This window comes from Ovis aries, chromosome 14 (genome assembly GCF_016772045.2).
Source record: "Ovis aries strain OAR_USU_Benz2616 breed Rambouillet chromosome 14, ARS-UI_Ramb_v3.0, whole genome shotgun sequence".
NCBI classification, from domain to species: domain Eukaryota; kingdom Metazoa; phylum Chordata; class Mammalia; order Artiodactyla; family Bovidae; genus Ovis; species Ovis aries.
In genome coordinates this window covers 57534644-57554727 of record NC_056067.1, presented here as the reverse complement: position 1 = coordinate 57554727, position 20084 = coordinate 57534644, and the positions used below count along the sequence as shown (strand labels likewise).

The following is a 20084-nucleotide window of genomic DNA, read 5'->3' as shown; positions in this document are numbered from 1 at the left end:
TGCTGAGGTTACTGGCTTATTTTAAAAGGACATGTAACTCAGAATAGTCAGATGGAAAAGGTGCACAGGGAAAAACGTATGGGGAGAGGGCTCAGGGCTTCCATGCCTTCTGTTTGGGGACAAGTACCACTCTTCCCAAGTCTTCACATATTCCCTGACCTGAAAACCTTCTGAACCCCATACTTTTTTTTTTTTTTTTTACTGGAGGCTTTATTCCATAGGCACAGTTGATTAGATAAGTGGCCATGGGGACTGATTCAATTTCTAGCTCCTCTCCCCTCCTGGGAGGTCAGAGATTGAACGCAAAATTCTAACCTTCTAGTCACAGGGTTCATTCCCCCTGCCAACCAGCCCTCATCTGTTTGTGTTTTCCAAAAGTCACCCCATTAACAAAAACTCTGGTGTGGTGGAAAGGGGTTTGTTAAGAATAACAAGACACCCATTTCTAGCTCCAAAGTGTTTTCAGAAATTGAGGACAAGAGATCAAAAAAAAATTTTTTTAACAAAAGATGCTCCTATTGCTCTTCTCACTCAGGAAATTCCAAGGGTTTGGGGAACTGTGGGCCAGGAAACATGAACAAAGACCAAAATATGTATTTACTGCAAGTCACAATATCACACACAGCAAAGGTTTCTAAGGTCATGGAGGAAATGGGACATCTTGGGAGAGCGATCCTGATGCATTCTAAGATTTAGGAGTCAGGGGAAGAGGCAGAACTATGAAAGATGAGGAAGAGTGTCTAGAAAGGTTGGAGGAAAACCAGGAAAGTATGGACCTGGGCTCGATCCCAGGGTCGGGAAGATCCCCCTGGAGAAGGGAATGGTGCCCCACTCCAGTATTCTTGCCAGGAGAATTCCATGGACAGAGGGGCATACAGTCCACAGGGTCACAAAGAGGGAGACACGACTGAGCAACCAATACAGCAACAATGGTGTCTTCTGCAGCCCAGCTCCGGCAGGTGCCTTCAGAGGCCAGACTGAACCAGCGCTTCAAGAAGCAGGTGGGCAGGGGCCGACCGAGCACATCAAATGCTGCTGGGTGGGCAGCATCCAAGTGAGATGAGAACATAATTTACCTAGGGCTTTTAAGCGTTTGAGGTCTTCGGCGATCTTGACAGGAAGAGTTTGAGTGACATGAGGATGGAGGCAAGATGGGACCAGGAAAAGGAGGATGGGCAGGAAAGAAAGGGCAGGTCCTGTGACTGGAAATACTTTTCCTGTGATGAGAAGAGTGGACCCTCAGCGTTTCCAGGAAAGCGGAGGAGGGGAGCTGATGGTCTCAGGACCGCCTCCAGGAACCTCTTGGCAGCTGCCTGCGGAAGGGGATGGATTGGTCCGCAAGCAGGGTCACTGAAGGGTCCTCTGGGCCCCTCTCAGTTTCCACCTGCCTCTGCCCACCTGGCTATGGATGTAAAGCTGCCCAGATGACCTCACCTGGTACAGGAGGCCTCACCTCCACATCTCAGGGATCAGCGCTGAGGTTCGAAGGCATATCTAACCCCGCAGTGGCTCATGTTCATTGACAGGAGAATGGGAGACCTCTGGGTTGGTTCAGAGGAACAGGGTAGCCACAGGTTGGTATCCTTTTGGCCCCAGGGTAGCAGAGGGTCCTCTCTCTCTCCCTTTTTGGGCTGACGGAGCAGCATGGAAGAATGCGGAGAAAGCCACGGAAGGCCTGAGATGTTGCCACCCTCCCGGTTCCTGCTCCTGTTAGCCTCAGAGAGGCATGGAGATGCTCCAAGGCGGGGGCAAGACTGGATCTAAGCTTTGAAGGTGGGGAACTTCAGTTCTCGGCTCCTTCAGGGCAAGCCCCCAGCAGGATCCAGGCTTCTTCTCTCCTTTTCACTCCACCCTCTGGGAGGCCCTTCTGCCTTTGTCCCTGGACGCAAGGGCATCCCCGAGAGAAAGCTCAGGATGGGCAGTGGGGACCTGGAAGGAGATGAAGAGGAGGGTGGATGTTATGAGCTGAATTGCGCTCCCTCGGCCTCCAAGTTCATTTGTTGACGCCTTAACCCCCAGTGTCTCAGAATATACAATTGGAGATAGAATCTTTAAAGAACTAATTCAGTTGAAATGAGGTCACAGGGTAGAGTCCCAGTCCAATATGACTGCTGTCCTTATGAAGGACACACACACACAAGCCAGACCAGCTGAAGACTCGGAGAGAAGACGGCCGTCTCCAAGTCAAGGAAAGAGACCTTGGGAGAAATCAACCCTACTGACACCTTGACCTTGAACTTGCAGCCTCCAGAACAGTGAGGAAGTACATCTCTCTTGTTTAAGCCACTCATTCTGTGTGGTTTTATGACGGCAGATTAACACAGCAGATCCAAAGACAGGGATAGCTACATGTCACTCCCTCCAGGAAGCCCCTCCTGACTCCGCCAGGAGGAAGTGAACACCCTTTCCCCAGGGCCAGGCGGGGACATCTGTCTCAGTGTGTGGGCGGGGCATTTATGAACACTTCAGCTCTTTTCCGTTTCTAAGGCTCTTTACCAAGCTGGGATCCCCCGAGGCCAGACACTGTCTGATTTACCTATGTGTCTTCCCCTCCCCCATTCACAGCAGGACACTTGCCACATACAAGGTCCCAGGGAGTGGAGGTCAAGAGGGCAAACTTGGCATTTCTATGTGACCAAAACAGAGAATCAATTTCAAGGTGAAGGGAACAATAGTCAAGATCTGGGGCAGTTACACTGACTCACTGCACAGCTCCCATGCCTCTTACACTGCCAGAGATGCCACCATCGGCATCACCCTGGCTGGGGTGGTGGTTTAGTCTCTAAGTCAAATTTGACTTTTGTTGTCCCATGGGCTATAGCCCTCCAGGCTCCTCTGTCCAGGGAATTCTCCAGGTAAGAATACTGGAGTGGGTTGCAGTTTCCTTTTCCAGGGGATCTTCCCAACACAGGGATTGAACCTGAGTCTCCTGCCTTGCAGGCAGATTCTTTACCACTGAGCCGTCAGGGATCCTGAGTTTTTTTCACAGCAGGTGTTACAAATGTATGTCATCCAACTGTGGGACAGAAGGGGAGATTGGGAAGCAGACAGAGATCTTGGGAGACAGGCTCCAGTGAGCCCATCAGGGAGGGTGAAGGGGTAGGGACAGAGAGCAGCCTGGGATTGCCAGATGTAGCCAAGAAAAATGCAAAGTGCTCAGTTAAAGGTGAATTTCAGATCTAAACAGTGAATAATTTTAGTAGAAGCATATCTCATACATGGGCTTTCCCGGTAGCTCAGCAATAAAGAATCTGCCTGCAATGCAGGAGACATAAGAGTCTCGGGGTTTGATCCCTGGGTCAGGAAGATCCTCTGGAGGAGGGCATGGCAACCCACTCCAGTGTTCTTGCCTGGGAAATCTCACGGATGGAGGAGCCTGGTGGGCCACAGTCCATAGGGTCACAAAGAGTCAGGCACGACTGAAGCGACTGAGCACGCACGCATGAATATCTCATGCTTATACTTCTAAGACATACTTATACTAAAAAAAAATATATTATTAATCTGAAAGCCAATTTTAACTGGGCATCCTGCCTTTTATCTGGCAAGACCAGCCCTGCACCACCACCATCTTCTGCCCCAGAAATCCACTGCAGTCACCAGGGGCCCCTGGAAGGGCTTAGTGGGGACTTTCACTTCTGCTTCCGTAACGACTCAGGGTCCAGTGGGAGAGCCCCCAGCCTCCACCCACCCAAAGCCAGGCCCCAAGGTTAGACACATGCCCTCCAGCCCCTCCCCCAGAGATGACTGGGAAAGGCGACCAGCTCAGGGAGCCCAGACACCAGGTGAGCTCCCCAGAGTGAATTCAAGTGGGTGCCAGGTGGCGGTGGGGAGAGTCCAGAAAAGGAAAAAGAGTCGTGTGGGTCTGTGCACCAGAAGCGCATTTCATGCATCAGTCCCCTAGGGCTCAGCTTCCGCCTTCTGCCCTTACCCACTGCCCGTCGAAGCGTCTGGGGAATGAGTGTGTCCCAGGAAGGTCCAAGTGCCTGAGATGTTCCTGCCACTGTTCTTGGCCATGCTGTGGGGCGGTGAGTGGAAGGGGGTGGCCAGGAGGGGCCCGGGGGCTGGGGGGGGTGGTCTGGGCTGGGCTTGCAGCTTGAACCTCTGTCTCCCTCATAGGGTCTCAGGCTCTGGACTCATTCAAGCTGCAGGTGCAGGAGTTTGTGATGGTGCAAGAAGGCCTGTGTGTGGTCGTGCCCTGCTCTGTCTTCTACCCCTCCAGAGGATGGAGTCCCACCACCCCAGCTTACGGCTTCTGGTTCAGAGACAAGACCCCCAAGCCTAGTCTGCCAGTGGCCACCAACAAGCCAGGTCAGGACGTGGACACAGACACCCAGGGCCGATTCCAGCTCCTTGGCGATCCCAATCAGAGCTGCTCCTTGCTCATCAGAGAGGCACACCTGGAGGACAGCGCACTGTACTTCTTCCGGTTCGAGAGAGGCGATTATGTGAAATATAATTTCATGGAATACAAGTTCTATCTGGAGGTGACAGGTATGGAACTGGCTCGAACTGGAAGGGGGCGCGGTGGGGGGGACCTCTCCCCCACCTTCTCATACTGGGGAGGGGCTGTAGAGAACAGACCATACGTGACTTCCCAAGGGTACCCCCCAATCCGGGGCTAGCATCCCACCCTCTCTCGGTCCATCCCAGCCCTGACACTGAAGCCGGAGATCTACGTCCCTGAGGTCTTGCAGCCCGGGCACCAGGTGACGCTCTTCTGTGCGTTTAACTGGATCTTTGACGAATGTCCAGTCCCTACTCTCTCTTGGATCGGGAACACCGTCTCCCCCCACAAGGCCAGCCCGAGAACTTCCTACTTCTCAGAGCTCACCTTCACACCCAGACCCCAGGACCACAACACTGAGCTCACCTGCAGAGTGGACTTCTTCGGAGAGGGTGTGAGCGCGGAGAACACCGTCCGACTTAGCGTGGCCTGTGAGTCTGAGGGCGGGAAGGACGGTGCGCTCCAGGCTCGGGGGATGGGGAGGTGGAGAGGCGGCCGGGCGGTGACCGATGACCGATAGCTCTCGGCAGCCCGCGGGGCAGGAAGGCGCGGAGTCTCGCGATGCTGGGCTCGGCCCTAGGAAGGGAACGCGGCTGCCATGTGGTCCTCTGTCCGCAAGCGCATCTTGGGCACTCATGCATCGCCTGTCTTCCCGGGGGACTGTCACGCTTTCTTTTCCCTGATGGGGTGTTCTCTGGCGGTGGGGAATGTATCATTCCTCCCCAAAGCCGGGCTTCCCTGATAGCTCGGCTGGTAAAGAACCCACCTGCAATGCAGGAGACCCCGGTTGGATTCCTGGGTCCGGAGGACCCGCTGGAGAAGGGATAGGCTACCCACGCCAGTATTCCTGGGCTTCCCTTGTGGTTCAGCTGGGATAGAATCCGCCTGCGATACGAGAGTCCTGGGTTTGATCCCTGGGTTGGGAAGATTCTCCAGAGAAGGGAAAGGCTACCCACTCCAGTATTGTGGCCTGGAGATTTCCGCGGACTATACAGTCCGTGGGATCGCAAAGAGTTGGACACGACTGAGCGACTTTCACTTTCCCCAAAGCCAACTCCCAATCCTGTTAACAGATGCCCCCAAAGACCTGGTTATCAGCGTCTCCCACACGGATGAGCCAGGTACTGAGGGCCACTTGGGGGTGCAGGAGGGCGGGGGGAGTGGCGTTTCCCCCGGCGGTCCTTCTCTTGCTGTCTCTCTTTCTCTCTCTGCAGCTCTGGAGCCCGGGGGAGAGAGCCCACACCTGGAAGTCCAGAAAGGCCAGTCCCTGCGGCTGCTCTGTACCGCGGACAGTTTGCCGCTGGCCACACTGAGCTGGACCCTGCAGGACAGAGTCCTCTCTTGGTCCCACCCCTTGGGCTCCACAGCTCTGGAGCTGGCGCTGCCCAGGGTGAAAGCCGAGGATGCGGGTCGCTATACCTGCCGGGCTGAGAACAGGCTTGGCTTCCTGAGCCGCAGCCTGGACCTCTCAGTGCACTGTGAGTATGACCAGCAGGGGCCTGGGTTGGGGGGCCAGGGAGGAGGCAGGGGGGCTGGGGGTAGAGTCCCAGGGCTCCATGGGGACCTGGAACCCCAGGCCAACTTAAGATTCTGCTTCCAGCTCTGATCGGAGGAGCCGGGTGGGGGGCTAGTGGAGGGGGTGGGATTCTCCCCACACCACCAAGCAATTCTCCCACATCAGCAGGCTGTCTTACAGCTCAGCTCGGTTCTGATCCTGTCTACCCGGAGAGAGCATCAGTCAGATCCCCGAAGGTTAAGGGATGGGGCCCACCAAACTGGCCCCGCCCCCACCTCAGCTGCCAACGACAAGTCCAGAGTGTCATTTGTGCTTCTGACCCACCAGTAATTGGGGATTCCCATGATCTCCTCCTTGGGTTCCATGAATTTGCTTGAGCTGCTCAGAGAAATAGTTTGCTCACTAGATTACTGGTTTATTATAACAGACTAACTCAGGAACAGCCAGATGGAAGCGATGCTTAGGGCAAGGTATGGGGAAGGGGCACCTACCCTCCATGCCCTCTTCCTGGGCACCACGTTCCCCAAATTTCCATCTGTTCACCCCATTTGGGGAGGTGGTTATGGAGGCTTCGTTACATTTGCGACCCCCTGGACTGTAGCCCTCCAGGCTCCTCTGTCCCTCGGATTTCCCAGGCAAGAATACTAGGGTGAGTTGCCACTTCCTTCTCCAGGGGATCTTCCCCACCCAGGGATTGAACTTGGGTCTCCTGCATTAGCAGACAGATTCTGTACCACTGAGTCACCTGGGAAGCCCCTGGTACATAGTCACTTTGATTAAATCAGCCATTAGTGATTAAACTCAATCTCCAGTCTCCTTTCTTTCCCTTCCTCAGAGGTCAGGGGGTGGGACTGGAAGTTTCAACCCTCAAACCACATGGCCGGTCCCCGCCACCCCCACCCCGCAACAAGCCCTCAGCCTTGGGCACTTCCAAAAGTCGCTTCAATAATGGTATACTCAGGGATGGTGGAAAGGGGTTTGTTATTTAACAAGGCACCTTTATCATGCTTACCATTCAGGAAATCCAGGAGTTTCAGAAGCTCTGTTTGTGGAGTAGGGACGAAGACCAAAGACCTATTTCTATTACATAGCATGGGTTCCTCTTCAGAGAATCACTCAGAGGGTGATTTAACCCTCCTCCCCCTCTGAGCCCTTCATCCCTGGGGACATTCACTTGCCCCAGAAGGAAACCCCTGCCTGTTTACAGCCAAGGCCCCCGTTTCTGTTTCAGATGCCCCAGAGAACCTGAAAGTGATGGTCTCGAAAGCAAACCGCACAGGTAAGGAAGGGCATCAGAGGAGCCAGGCTTCTGGGTGCCATACTGCTGCATGGACGTCTGGCATATCAACAGGCAGAAGGGTTCCTGTGCCCTCCTCTCTTCATCCATCCTGCCTCTTCTCTCCCTAGCCCTGGAAAACTTGGAGAGTGGCGCATCTCTTCAGGTCCTCGAGGGCCAAAGCCTGCGTCTCCTCTGTGTCGCTCACAGCAACCCCCCCGCCCGGTTGAGCTGGGCCCGACAGGGACGGACTGTGAGCCCCTCCCAGCCCTCAGATCCCGGGGTCCTGGAGCTGCCTCAGATACAAACAGAGCAGGAAGGGGAGTTCACCTGCCGGGCTCAGAACCTGCTAGGCTCCCAAAATATCTCCCTGAGTCTCTCCGTGGTCTGTGAGTGTGGGGTCCCCTGGGGACAGGAGGCCGGGGTTCCAGAGAGGGGAGGGGCGCCCCTGATCCCTCCCATCTCTCCCCACAGCCCCCCCGCAACTGCTAGGCCCCTCCTGCTCCCAGGAGGACGAGGGTCTGCGCTGCAGCTGCTCCTCCCGAGCCCGGCCGGCCCCCTCCCTGCGCTGGCGGCTCGGGGAGGGCCTGCTGGAGGGGGAGCTCAGCAACGCCTCCTTTGAGGTCGACTCCAGCTCTGCGGGGCCCTGGGCCAACAGTTCGCTGAGCCTCCGCGAGGGGCTCAGCTCCGGCCTCAGACTCAGCTGCGAGGCCCTGAACGGCCACGGGGCCCAGAGCGGGTCTGTCCTGCTACTGCCAGGTCAGGGGTCAACTGGACGCCCCCGTGGAGGCGGGGGGTTGAAAGGGACCGGGGCTGGGCCTTGCGGTTGGATCAGGAGCTGGGGGAGGGCGGGGACACGCCGGCGCGTTAGCCCCTCAGTCCTGTCCGACTCTTTGCAGCCCCATGGAATGTATAGCCCACCAGGCTCCTCTGTCCATGGGATTCTCCAGGCATGAATACTGGAGTAGGTTGCCATTTCCTTCTCCAGGGGATCTTCCCCACCCAGAGATCGAACCCAGGTCTCCCGCATTGCAGACGGATTCTTTACCGTCTGAGCCACCAAGGAAGCCCCTTGGGATGCAGAGGGGAAGTTTAAATCAGAAAGCCTGATATCTGGGCTTGAGGTGTAGTGGAATTTCCAAGAAGTCGATGGGAAGGGGCTGCAGGGGAAAACCTCTGGCATGGGAGCCGGAAGACTGAGCGCCTAGACGCTCAGTCGGCGCGGGCGGGCGGACGTGAGGACCCACGTGAATGGGACGGGCTCAGAGACGGCTGACCGTTTCCGTGCAGATGAGAAGGGACTCGCCTCCGGGGCCTTCTCCAGCGGAATCTCTCTAGGGATTGGCGTCACCACTCTCCTCTTCCTCTGCTTCATCCTGATCTTGTGAGTTAGGAGCGAGGCGGGCAGCGAGGGATGGGGCGTGAAATCTGGGGCACCCTGGCAAAGGGGGCGGGACCCGGGCGCACACCAAGGAGGCAGTGGGCTGTTTCCTCAGAGTGAGGACTCTGAGGAAGAAATGGACCCAGGGAGAGGTCCCGGCCCCGGCCCCGGCCCCCGGAGAGGCTCCGCGGTCCAGGTTCTCACGCAGGAGCACGATCCTGGATTACATCAACGTGATCCCTAAGGCCGGCCCCCTGGTGAGTGCTCCCAAGCCGCTGCCTCTTGTTCCCCTTCTCTGACTCCCATATGCGCTCCTCTCCAGCCCCGTCCCCGATTTTCCTCACAGTGGAAAAGGCCCGGGTGTTGGATTCAAACCCTGATTCTGACACATAACTTCTAGGAGACCTTGACCATATCCTTCCTTCCTGCTGAGCCTCTGTTGCTTCCTCCTTGAGAGCCGGTTTGAGGATTACAACACATGTTATTGCTTGATAGATGGCAATAACTATTTCACTATCACCACTACCAACGGCATGACAAAGTATAATTAATGATGCCACAATGATTAATATCACTGAGGGTCCGTATGTCCTAGTGATGAATAAGGGCAGGGCTTTGAAGTCAGGCTGTTGGGGTTCCTTTCTGCTTTCCATGCTGTGTGTTCTGGGATGAGTCACTTAACTTCTCTGTGCCTCGATTTAACTGTAAAAAGGGGATAATAGTAGTACAGACCATGTAGGCTCATTCTGGGTATTTGATAGGCTCATTTTCTACCCATAAAACATTGAGTACCAGGCACCTAATAATAAGTGTTGGTTTAAATGCTGGATATTTTCAGGAGTGAACATGTAGATGCTGATGACTCCAAAATTCACATTTCCCAGACTCATTCCTCAACTCTAGACTCACAGCCAACTCTCTAAGCTGCGTCTCTATTCGGATGTCCAACAGTCATCTCAGACTTTGCCTATCCAGAATCAAACCTGTGACTAAGTACCACTTAAATCCCTTCTCCTCCACCCTCTGCATCTCAGCAAAGAGCCCACATTGGCCCAATTGCTCAAGCCTCCATCCTTAAAGTCACTTCTTGCTCTTCTCTTTTTTATCCTCCCACAATCAATCCATCAGCACATTTCTTCCCAAATCCATCCAAACCACTTCTCCCCACCTCGGTTGGATAGAGCTTAGGGACCAAGAAAAAAAAAAAAAGGCCAATTTCAAATGGTCACCTACACGGGGTGTTACGACTGTAGAGATAGAGGACAGGTTAGTAGTTGTGAGGGGTCCAGGATGGGAGGAGATGAGAAGGGAGGTTATGGATATGGGAGGGAGATGGATGTGATGATGGAGCGCTTCAGTGTTTTGTGGTGGTCCTCACACCAACCTACCTGCATTAGTCAGTTCACTAGGGCAGCCATAGCAAAGAGCACAGGCTGGAGGCTTAAACAACAGACTTCTGTTTATAGTTTGTTCCTGTCCCGAGACAAGAGGTGAGCTCAGGGAGGGCAGAGTCATTGTTTCACTGCCTGATGTAACCCCAGTTCCTTAATTAGTACCTGGCACTGGGCAGGTGCTCAAGTATTTGTTGAATGAAGGAAGGCAGGATGGTTGGTTTTTTCTTTACCCCCCTTATGCTCAGAAACAGAAAGCCAAACCAAGCAGTCCTTCCCAGCCTCCTCCTCCAGATGGTCACTCCCCGGAAGCCAGAAAGAACCAAAAGGAGCTCCATCTCGTCTCCCACAACTGTCCAGGACCCAAGTCATCCCCACAAGCCTCAGAAGCAGAGAACAACCAAGAGGAGCTCCATTACGCTGTCCTCAACTTCCCAGGCCTCAGACCATGGGAGACCCAGAGACCTGAGGGCACGCACCCAGAGTACGCTGAAATCCAGTTCCACTGAGGGTCGGCTGGGCCGGAGGACTCAGATGCAGGCCAGGGAGAGAGGCAGAGCAATTGGGACGAGAACACAGTGTGGTCTGTCTCTCTCTCTCTTTTTAATCCTCTGAGGATGGGTCATCCCATCCCAGACCCTGGAGCAGCTTGATGAATGTCTCCAGAGTTGTTCAGTAGCTCAGTCGTATCAGACTCTTTGTGACCCCATGGACTGTAGCCCTCCAGGCTTCCTTGTCCTTCACCATCTCCTGGAGTTTTCTCGGACTCATGTCCATTGAGTCGGTGATGCCATCCAATCATCTCATCCTCTGTTGCCCCCTTCTCCTGCCCTTACTTCTCCAAATACACTCTTCTGAGCAAGGAAAAGATTTTTCTCGGAGAAGCCCAGGCCCCGCCCCAGCTGATTACTCACAGTCTCAGTTTCTCAACGGTTTGGGGGGGGGGAGGCTTTAGACAGGATGAAGCACGCCTGTTTGTGAGGTTGCCGAGACAACCTCACGGGTCAAGTCTGGGCCGCTGTCGGCTTTGATGGCACCTGTGAGCCGAGAGTGTTTTTTACATTTTAAATGGTTCAGGGGTTAAAAAAAAAAAAATCAAAAGAAGGATGTTTTATGATGCATGGAAATAACTTGAGATTCAAATTTCAGTGTTCCTAAATAAAGCTTTATTGAAGCGCAGTCATGCCCATTTTTTTTTTTTCTGTATTGCCTATGACTGATTTCAGGAAGAATGGAGTTGTTGCCTTGCTAAGCCTAAGAAAGCTAGCCTTCAATTAGGAAAAGTTTGTTGTTGTTTAGTTGCTTTCCTGGTTCTTCTGCTTCTTCTTTTGGAATGGTAGGCACCTTTAAACAAATTTTTTTTTTAAATTACAGTATAGTTGGTTTACAATGTTGTGTTTCAAGTGTAGATCACAGTGATTCAGTTATATATATATATATGGAAAAGTTATGAAAAAGAATACATATACGTATGAGTCACTGTTGTACAGCAGAAATTAAACACAACATTGTAAATGAACTATATTTGAATAAAATAAAAAAAGACTTTCTAAAGACAATAAGAGGACTTGGAGTAACTAAACTTTTATATGACATCTATAAGGTCAAGTTCATATAGCCCTTCAAGTAAGCATGATTATAACCTATATAAAATAAACTCCTCCAACATATAGTATGATTCTAGTGTTAAGTTTTTAGTGAGTTTTCAATAGATAACTGATGAAAACTTTTTTAAAAAAGGTTATTATGACAAAGAGGCAGCACAAGAGAATGTGGAGGAATGATAAAAACACGCTGGATCTTGTTAGCAGTGACAGTTACACTGCTCTATACATCTGTCAAAACTCGGAACTGCACACCAAAACGAGTGAATTTTACTGTACTTGAAAGAAGGTAAATAATACAAATGCAAAATATTTTGAGTACTTTTTAAAAGATTGTGAGAATTTAAATGATTTAATGCAAGTATCTCAGTGATCTCCCTTTCTGGGGCCCTTCACCTCCAGACTCCCACTGCCGCTTTAGCGGACTTTTCTAGCAAACCCTGACTACCAAGCGATCTAAAAAGCAATCATGGAGATTTATCTGGTGGTCCAGTGGCTAAGCCTCCACCCTCCCAGTGCAAGGGGCCTAGGTTCCATCCCTGGTCAGAGAACTAGACCCACATGCTGCACCAAAGATCCCAAACACCACAACTAAGACTCAGCACAGCCAAATAATTTTTCAAAAGAACAATATTTAAAAATCTTAAGGGGAAAAAAAAGCAATCATGAGAGCCACGTAAACCCAGGGGCACTCATTCCAGCACAGACTTCAGCCCACAAATCTGACCCCTTAAACTCAGTCTCACTCCAGTAACCCCTTGCCAAAGCATCCCGACCATTTCTGAGGATAGTGGAAAACCCCAAGACCGGAAGGGCTCCTAAGTTGGAGGCGTTGAACGAGTGGGTAAGGCTCAAGGGAGAGAAGGTGCCCTGCAGGGAGGGAGACGGAAGGAATTTAAGGGAATCCTTGAGTCCTGTGGTCTAGGAAGGCTCTGAAGATGGAATCTTGGGACTTTGACAGTCGGAGGCCTGTAGGGGGCAGTGGAAGGAAGAGATTCGTCCTAAGACTGGCTGCGTGCTTAGTTGCTCAGTCCTGTCCTTAGTTGCTCAATCCTGTCCGACTCTTTGCGACCCCAAGCACTAGCCCGCCAGGCTCCACTGTCCACGGAATTTTTCAGGCAAGAATACTGGAGTGAGTTGCCATTTTCTCCTCCAGGGGATCTTCTGGAGCCAGGGATTGAATCCATGGCTCCTGTGTTGGCAAGTGGATTCCTAACCCACTTAAGCCATCAGGAGAGTCCAATGAGCTTCCCTAGAGGACCAAGACTTCCCTCAGCCTGGGGACCCCTCTCCCTTTCTAGCTTCGCTCAGCATCTTCTGGTCTAGGCTGCCACCGCGCCGAGAAGCAGACAAGGGACACCGCTATAAGACCAGGGCAAAACCTTCAGTTACAGCCCAGGCTCTGAAAGGAAACAGTCAATCAGAGGGCGAGAGAGAGACTTGTGCTCAGAAACGTAGCCAATCAAAGAATGAGGGTGCTTTGCCAACTAAGGTCCCTAGTCAAGGCTATGGTTTTTCCAGTAGTCATGTATGGATGTGAGAGTTGGACTGTGAAGAAGGCTGAGCGCCGAAGAACTGATGCTTTTGAACTGTGGTGTTGGAGAAGACTCTTGAGGGTCCCTTGGACTGCAAGGAGATCCAACCAGTCCATTCTGAAGGAGATCAGCCCTGGGATTTCTTTGGAAGGAATGATGCTAAAGCTGAAACTCCAGTACTTTGGCCACCTCATGCGAAGAGTTGACTCATTGGAAAAGACTCTGACGCTGGGAGGGATTGGGGGCAGGAGGAGAAGGGGACGACAGAGGGTGAGATGGCTGGATGGCATCACGGACTAGATGGACGTGAGTCTGAGTGAACTCCGGGAATTGGTGATGGACAGGGAGGCCTGGCGTGCTGCGATTCATGGGGTCGCAAAGAGTCGGACACGACTGAGCGACTGAACTGAACTGAACCTTTCTGGGATGCTAGCCTCGCACTGCTTCCGAGCCCCACCTGGATCTGACAGCAGGACGGAGGGGGCCCGGAAGCAATGCGAGTTCACCCGCCAATCAGAGCTGAGGATGGCGCCTCGCGCTGTCGTGCGTAACAAGGAGTGGGCGGAGCTCAGGCCGATGACTGCCCTTTCCCCCAACAAATCGGAAACGTCCTTCCCACCCGATGCAGGAGTTGATTGGTCACTTTTCAGAACTTGCCTGTCAATTTTGGAAGCTGGGCGAAGCATATTTCCTTAAAGGACTCAAAAGCCAGCCTCCGCTCTCCTAGCTCCGGGGGGAGGGCCTTAAAGGGCCAGATACTTGGTAAGATTGCCCGGAGAACTATCAATAACCTCAGATATGCGGATGACACCACCCTTATGGCAGAAAGTGAAGAACTAAAGAGCCTCTTGATGAAAGTGAAAGAAGAGAGTGAAAAAGTTGGCTTAAAGCTCAACATTCAGAAAACTAAGATCATGGCATCTGGTCCCATCACTTCATGGCAAATAGATGGAGAAACAGTGGAAACAGTGGTAGACTTTATTTTCTTGGGCTCCAAAATCACTGCAGATGGTGATTGCAGCCATAAAATTAAAAGACGCCTACTCCTTGGTAGAAAAGTTATGACCAACATGCTGCTGCTGCTAAGTTGCTTCAGTCGTGTCCAGCTCTGTGCAACCCTAGACGGCAGCCCACCAGGCTTCCCCGTCCCTGGGATTCTCCAGGCAAGAATACTGAAGTGGGTTGCCATTTCCTCCTCCAGTGCATAAAAGTAAAAGGTGAAAGTGAAGTCGCTCAGTCGTGTCTGACTCCTAGCGACCCAATGGACTTGCAGCCTACCAGGCTCTTCTGTCCATGGGATTTTCCAGCCAAGAGTACTGGAGTGGGTTGCCATTGCCTTCTCCATATGACTAACATAGACAGCATATTAAAAAGCAGAGACATTACTTTGCCAACAAAGGTCCGTCTAGTCAAGGCTATGGTTTTTCCAGTAGTCATGTATGGATGTGAAAGTTGGACTATAAAGAAAGCTCAACGCTGAAGAATTGATGCTTTTGAACTATGGTGTTGGAAAAGACTCTTGAGAGTCCCTTGGACTGCAAGGAGATCCAACCAGTCAATCCTAAAGGAAATTAGTCCTGAATAGTCATTGGAAGGACTGATGTTGAAGCTCCAATACTTTGGCCACCTGATGTGAAGAGTTGACTCATTTGAAAAGACCCTGATGCTGGAAAAGATTGAAGGCAGGAGGAGAAGTGGATGACAGAGGATGAGGTGGTTGGATGGTATCACGGACTCAATGGACATGAGTTTGAGTAAACTCCAGGAGTTGGTGATGGACAGGGAGGCCTGGCGTGCTGTGGTCCATGGGGTCGAGAAGAGTTGGAAACGACTGAGGGAATGAACTGACTGACTTGGTAAGTGACAAGGTCAGACCCTGATCGCAGAAATAGGAGGACCTGTTACGGAACAAAACCAGAAGCAGTGCTGTTACGCTGGGACTGAGTTTTATGTTTCGGAAAAACAGACTTAGCCTGTTCTAGGGCAAGAGCTAGTAAGAAGCAGAGTGAGGATTCAAACCGTCATTTCGAAGCCCTGTTCAACAAAAGCTTCTTCTTTGGGATAGACTGTAACCGGATTAATGAGACCTGAATGCTAATCATAGCTGCCAGAAAAGCCAGCTTTCTTGATAAAATCTTTTCGATTCCAGCCACCTGGCCTTTGCTCGCACCATTTTTTCTACGTCCACTCATCCTAGACCTAGCCCAAAGGCCCCTCCTGTAAAAACAAGCAAACAAAAAACCCTCCGCTACCTTCTTCTCCAGCCTCTAGCAGGAGAGCAACTGTTCTCCTGGACCCGGACTTGACCCTCCACCTCTTGGCCTCCAAGCTACATTTAACCCACTTCCAGCTCTCATTGTCCTGTCCCTCCCAGTGTCCCAATCACCCCAGAATGCTACCATGGATTTCACCCCCTCAAACCTCGAAAGCCCTTGAAGAGCAGCTATTGGTTCTGCATCTACTCTGAGTCCCCAGCATGGTGCAGAGTTAGCTCAAGAGAACTTGGAAAGTGAGTTACTCTCCAATTTCTCATCCTCCTTAAAGCGGGATGTTCTGAGCTTTTATAAGAAAATTCATATTGAAAGGCGTCACTCAGGTTGAAAACTTTGCATCATCCTTGATTCCCCATTCCTCACCTCCAGCAGCCCTACAGCAAATCCTGATGGTTCTCCTTCCAAAATACATTGTAAATACACTCACATCTTCCCATTCCCATTAACCGCACCTTCCTTGGGGTGGTCACCACCCTTGCCTATAGGATGACAGCATTCTCCCTAGGCTTCCTGCTTCCAGTCTTATGCCCCACCACAATCCATTCCCCAAACTGCAGGCAAAGAGCTCTTCTTAAAACATAAATTATGTCACACCTCTGCCTGCAAACGTTCAAAGTCATCTCAATGTTCCAGAATTAAAATTTTAAAAATTCCATAGTCTTCAATGCAGCCTATAAGGTATTATACAATCTAGCTTCTACTTGTGTCTCCATTGAAAGCAGACTCTGGATGTAGGGTTCAAGTCCCAGTTGTGCTATTCACCTGATCTGTGACCTTAAGTAACTTACTTAGCCTCTCTGAGGCCCAGTTTGAACCTCTGTGAAATGAGGACTAATAAGTTGGAATTATTAATTAAAATAGACCTCTGTGTTATTACTTCCCTGGTAGCAGCTCGGACAGTAAAGTGTCTACCTACAATGCAGGAGACCCAGGTTCAATCCCTGGATTGGGAAGATCCTCTGGAGAAGGAAATGGCAACCCACTCCAGTACTCTTGCCTGGAAAATCCCACGGACAGAGGAGTGTGGTAGGCTACAGTCCATGGGGTCGCAAAGAGCTGGACACAACTAAGCGACTTCACTTTCACTTTCTGTTTTATTAAAAGGAAAAAACTGACTAGTAGTCCTCCAAGCTGTCAAAGTTGGGGAAAACATGGCTGCAAATCAGAGGCGACTGAGATATGATGATTCAGTGAGACCTTGCACTGGATTCTGGAACAGAAGAAAAGAGATATTCGTGTGAAAACTGGGGAAATCCAAGTCTGGAGTTTTAGTTAAGAGTCATATAAGGGAACTTCCCTTGTGGTCCTGTGGCTAGGACTCAATTCCCAATGTAGGGGACCCTGGTTCCATCCCTGGTCAGGGAACTAGATCCCTAAGACCCAGCGCAGTCTAATAAATAACTAAAATAAATATTTTTTAAAAGAGCTATGCTGATTTCTTAGCTGTAACAAATGTTCCACGACCAGGTAAGGAAATAACAAGAATGGAAGCAGGGTGAGTTACAAAGTTATCTTTGTAACTTTTCTGTAAATGTGAAGGTATTCCAAAATTTTAAAAAATATTTTTTTAAAAATAGACCTGTTCATCTCCTAGCTTATTGCTTCCCAGTCCCTCAAACACTATGTTTGTTTCACCCTGAAGGACCTTTGCACCTGCTGGTCTCTCTACCAGGAATACTCAGCTCCCCGGTTGGCTGGTTCCATCCCACAAGTAGTCTTCTCTAACTATCTTAACTAAAATAATCCCCTGTGCCTTTGTATCCCTTGTCCTGTCTTTACACTTTCAAAGCCGTCTTTCATGTAGGAAATGTACTATCTGTGCCTTGCGTGTTGCTCACCTTGCCTGTAAGTTTCATAAGTGTGCATCTATTTTGTCGGGCGCCCAACGTGGTGCCCAGAGTATTGCAGGCACTGGATAATATTTCTTAGATAAATAGATACAAGCATCCCATTGCTTCTCAATAAAATACTACCATGGTCATCAGCAATAACAATAAGAAACCCTCATTGGTTGAGATGAATTTTAGTCCAGATCGCATGTTGACTACTTTATACATGCAATATAGCCTTTAAACCTCACGAGATCCTAGAAGGTAATATTAACCCTGTTTCTCAAAAAACAGCGACTGGAAAGGTTTACGCTCACAAAATAAGTCAGAGACAGAGCTTAGAATGAAATCCAGCCTTGAAGATTCGCAGCCCAGCTACTAACCCCTCCGCCCCGGGAGCATCCAATGTTCAGATTCCTTTTAATGCCCCTTTAGTCCTAGAGAACACCACTGGCCCCACCCCGACTCCCTCCAGGAATACAGATGAAGATAGAGGAGGCTAGAGTCTTCTAGACCTGAGGAAGGAAGAGGCTGGGGGCCTGCACTTCTAGGTCTGAGGGAGGAGTGGGCTCGGGGCCGCAGTCTCTGATCTCGGGGAGGTGGGAGCTGCTACCTGAGACACGTGTAGAACCCAACCCTCGCACGCTTCCGCGCCGCTCAGCACGACCCACGTGACCCGCTCCGGCGCACCTCGCAAGCCGCGCCCCTGAAGTCACGCCCCGTCCCCCGCACGCCCCGCAAGCCACGCCCCTTCCCAACAAAGTCCCGCCCACCTTCTCCCAGACCCTTCCCCTCTCTCTGAGCGATGGAGAAATCGAGGCGAAGGTGCTAGAAAAGACTTGAAACACCCCCTTAAAGATGGAACAGCAAAAGGAAGAGACTGAGCCTGAGGGGTGAGAGACACGAGACTCCCCGCGGGAAGGACAGTGACCCAGAATGAGGAGGGACAGAGAAAATCGGAGAGAGAGTTGAGCAGATCCAGAGAGGGTAGCGGGGGTGGGGCGGGGAAAGCCTCTGGTATCATCACATAGAAACAGAATCTTTGAGGATCTTAGCGACAGAGCTGAGCGAGATACTGAGAAATAGGGAGAGAGCTAGAAGCAGATATTAATGGAAGAGAAGTTTCTAGCGGGAACCAGGAGAATTGAAGATACTAATAATTGTCTGAGGAAATAATAATAATAATTGACCCCAGGCACTGAACACTTCCCAAACCCAGCCCTTTCAGAGGCACCTTTGATACCACCAGAAGCTCTCTCTTAGTGTGAAAACTTAAGGTTCGGAAGGGGGAAATGATTCGCCCAGACACAGGGGTGAGGAGGGCAGCCTCGAATGGGAACCAGGCTCGGTGGGACGCTGAAGCTCCAGCTGAGCTGTCTGCCTGTCTGTAAAGAGAGACAGGAAGGAACAGAAAAAGAGAGAAAGTAAGGGGCCAGAAATCAGAGGCAAACGGTCCTGAGGGTGAGAAATGAAAGCCTGGGAGAAGGCAGGAAGCAGCGAGGCTGCGGAAAGGAAAAGCATGTGTAGACTGGGGACATCCCCTGCCTGACCTGTCCTCTTGTCGTTCTAGGAACAATCTGCCGTCCCCCGGGACTGGGTCGTGGCCGCCTCCATCTTTCCCAGTTCTGCCCACTTCTTTCCTGGGTACCCCAGATCCAGCCCACCTGGGGCTCCCCAAGAGCCTGGCCTCTGTGACTGTCCCCGTCCGCCTGGATGCCCTCTCCTACCTCCTGCACAGCGCCCTGATGGGAGCCTACTCACTTCAGCAGTCCTTGCCCTCCTGCCCCTGTGTCCCTCAGGCGTGCTGCACCCCGCCGGGCATTGCCAAGAGGCCACCCAAGGGACGTGGGGGCTGGGACGTCCTGCGCAGGCCAGACCGGGGCCACCGGAGATGGGGACTTGGGAGGGCTCAACAGGCAGAGAAGGGCTGGGCCAGGGGCCGTGGGGCTGGCCCCAAGACCCCGCCGATGATGCCGTCATCACCAGCACCGCCTGCCCAGGATGGGAAGGACACCCAGGGTCCGGAGCCACCCGTGGAGCCGCCACCTGCTGAGGACTGGGAGGCCGAGTACTAAGACCCTGAGGATCCCGCACCCCAGATTCTGGAGGGAGCCGTGGAGGTCACCAGGAGAGTTTTCTTGGAGCCCGGGGTGACCCCAGCCCTGCCAGAGATACCCAGGGAACATCACACTCCCATCCCTCTTCCCTGAAAACCACAGCCTCAGGAGGGGCTCCTGACTTCGGATCCCAAGCCAGGGAAACAACCCTGAACCTCATGCCCAAACCCAAGCTCCTTCCCATCTCTGACAGCATCCCTAACTACAGTGCCAACCTGTGCTTCTCTCCCAACGCCCAGGGACATCTCCAGTCCCCTTCCTAACCCCAAAGCCATTCCTGCCAGCCCCACCCCATGGCCCCAGCCATTCATCCCCTTTTCTGCTCCCATCTCTGCCCTGACCCACCCTCATAGGCTCGTTCCCAGCTCCCTCATCCCCTTCTTTCTAAAGGCCGGCCTAGCCGTCATCCTTCATTTCACTGAAGCTCCAGCCCCCAGTGCAGCCGTGTCCTCCACCCCAGCCGGCCCCGCTTCATCCTCAACCCCCTTCCTGTCCCAAGCCCCCAGGTGACATGCCCTGTGACCCCACTTGCAGAAAACCCTGTTGTCCCAACATATCCAGGCAACTGCAGCTTGGGGTAAGGGGACTGGCTTACACAATAAATGGCTGAGTGTCCCTATATCTTGTGTCTGTGTGTGCTTACGCAGCTCGGGCT

At 52.0% G+C, this 20084-nt stretch overlaps 2 protein-coding genes and 1 long non-coding RNA gene across 9 annotated transcripts; 2 read left to right on the top strand and 1 right to left on the bottom strand.

The window, feature by feature from the left end:
- Positions 1-578: 578 nt before the first annotated feature.
- On the bottom strand, positions 579-2257 carry LOC121816384 (uncharacterized). Its single transcript, XR_006055979.2, has 2 exons — positions 1435-2257; positions 579-1313 (listed from the first exon to the last, which is right to left on the bottom strand). It is a non-coding gene; the product is annotated as an uncharacterized LOC121816384 (long non-coding RNA).
- Positions 2258-3739: 1482 nt separating this feature from the next.
- SIGLEC10 (sialic acid binding Ig like lectin 10) lies at positions 3740-11250 on the top strand. Of its 6 annotated transcripts, XM_042231006.2 has the most exons (11): positions 3740-4028; positions 4120-4494; positions 4654-4938; positions 5581-5628; positions 5722-5985; positions 7255-7302; positions 7431-7688; positions 7774-8058; positions 8590-8683; positions 8796-8937; positions 10320-11250. In XM_042231006.2, exons 1-11 carry the CDS (start codon positions 3992-3994, stop codon positions 10578-10580), a joined length of 2097 nt encoding a protein of 698 aa, XP_042086940.1. In that variant the 5' UTR covers positions 3740-3991; the 3' UTR covers positions 10581-11250. The 6 variants fall into 6 exon arrangements, with proteins under 6 accessions (XP_042086940.1, XP_042086939.1, XP_027833264.1 ...); XM_042231005.2 differs by having other exon boundaries at positions 5581-5985; positions 10353-11250; XM_027977463.3 differs by having other exon boundaries at positions 5581-5985.
- A 102-nt stretch (positions 11251-11352) lies between these two features.
- Positions 11353-20048, top strand: C14H19orf84 (chromosome 14 C19orf84 homolog). 2 transcript variants are annotated; one of them, XM_042231096.2, is made up of 2 exons: positions 11353-11964; positions 18883-20048. In XM_042231096.2, the coding sequence occupies exons 1-2, from the start codon at positions 11852-11854 to the stop codon at positions 19385-19387; spliced, it is 618 nt and encodes a 205-aa protein (XP_042087030.1). In that variant the 5' UTR covers positions 11353-11851; the 3' UTR covers positions 19388-20048. The 2 variants fall into 2 exon arrangements, with proteins under 2 accessions (XP_042087030.1, XP_042087031.1); XM_042231097.2 differs by lacking the exon at positions 11353-11964 and adding an exon at positions 15404-18205.
- Positions 20049-20084: the final 36 nt, after the last annotated feature.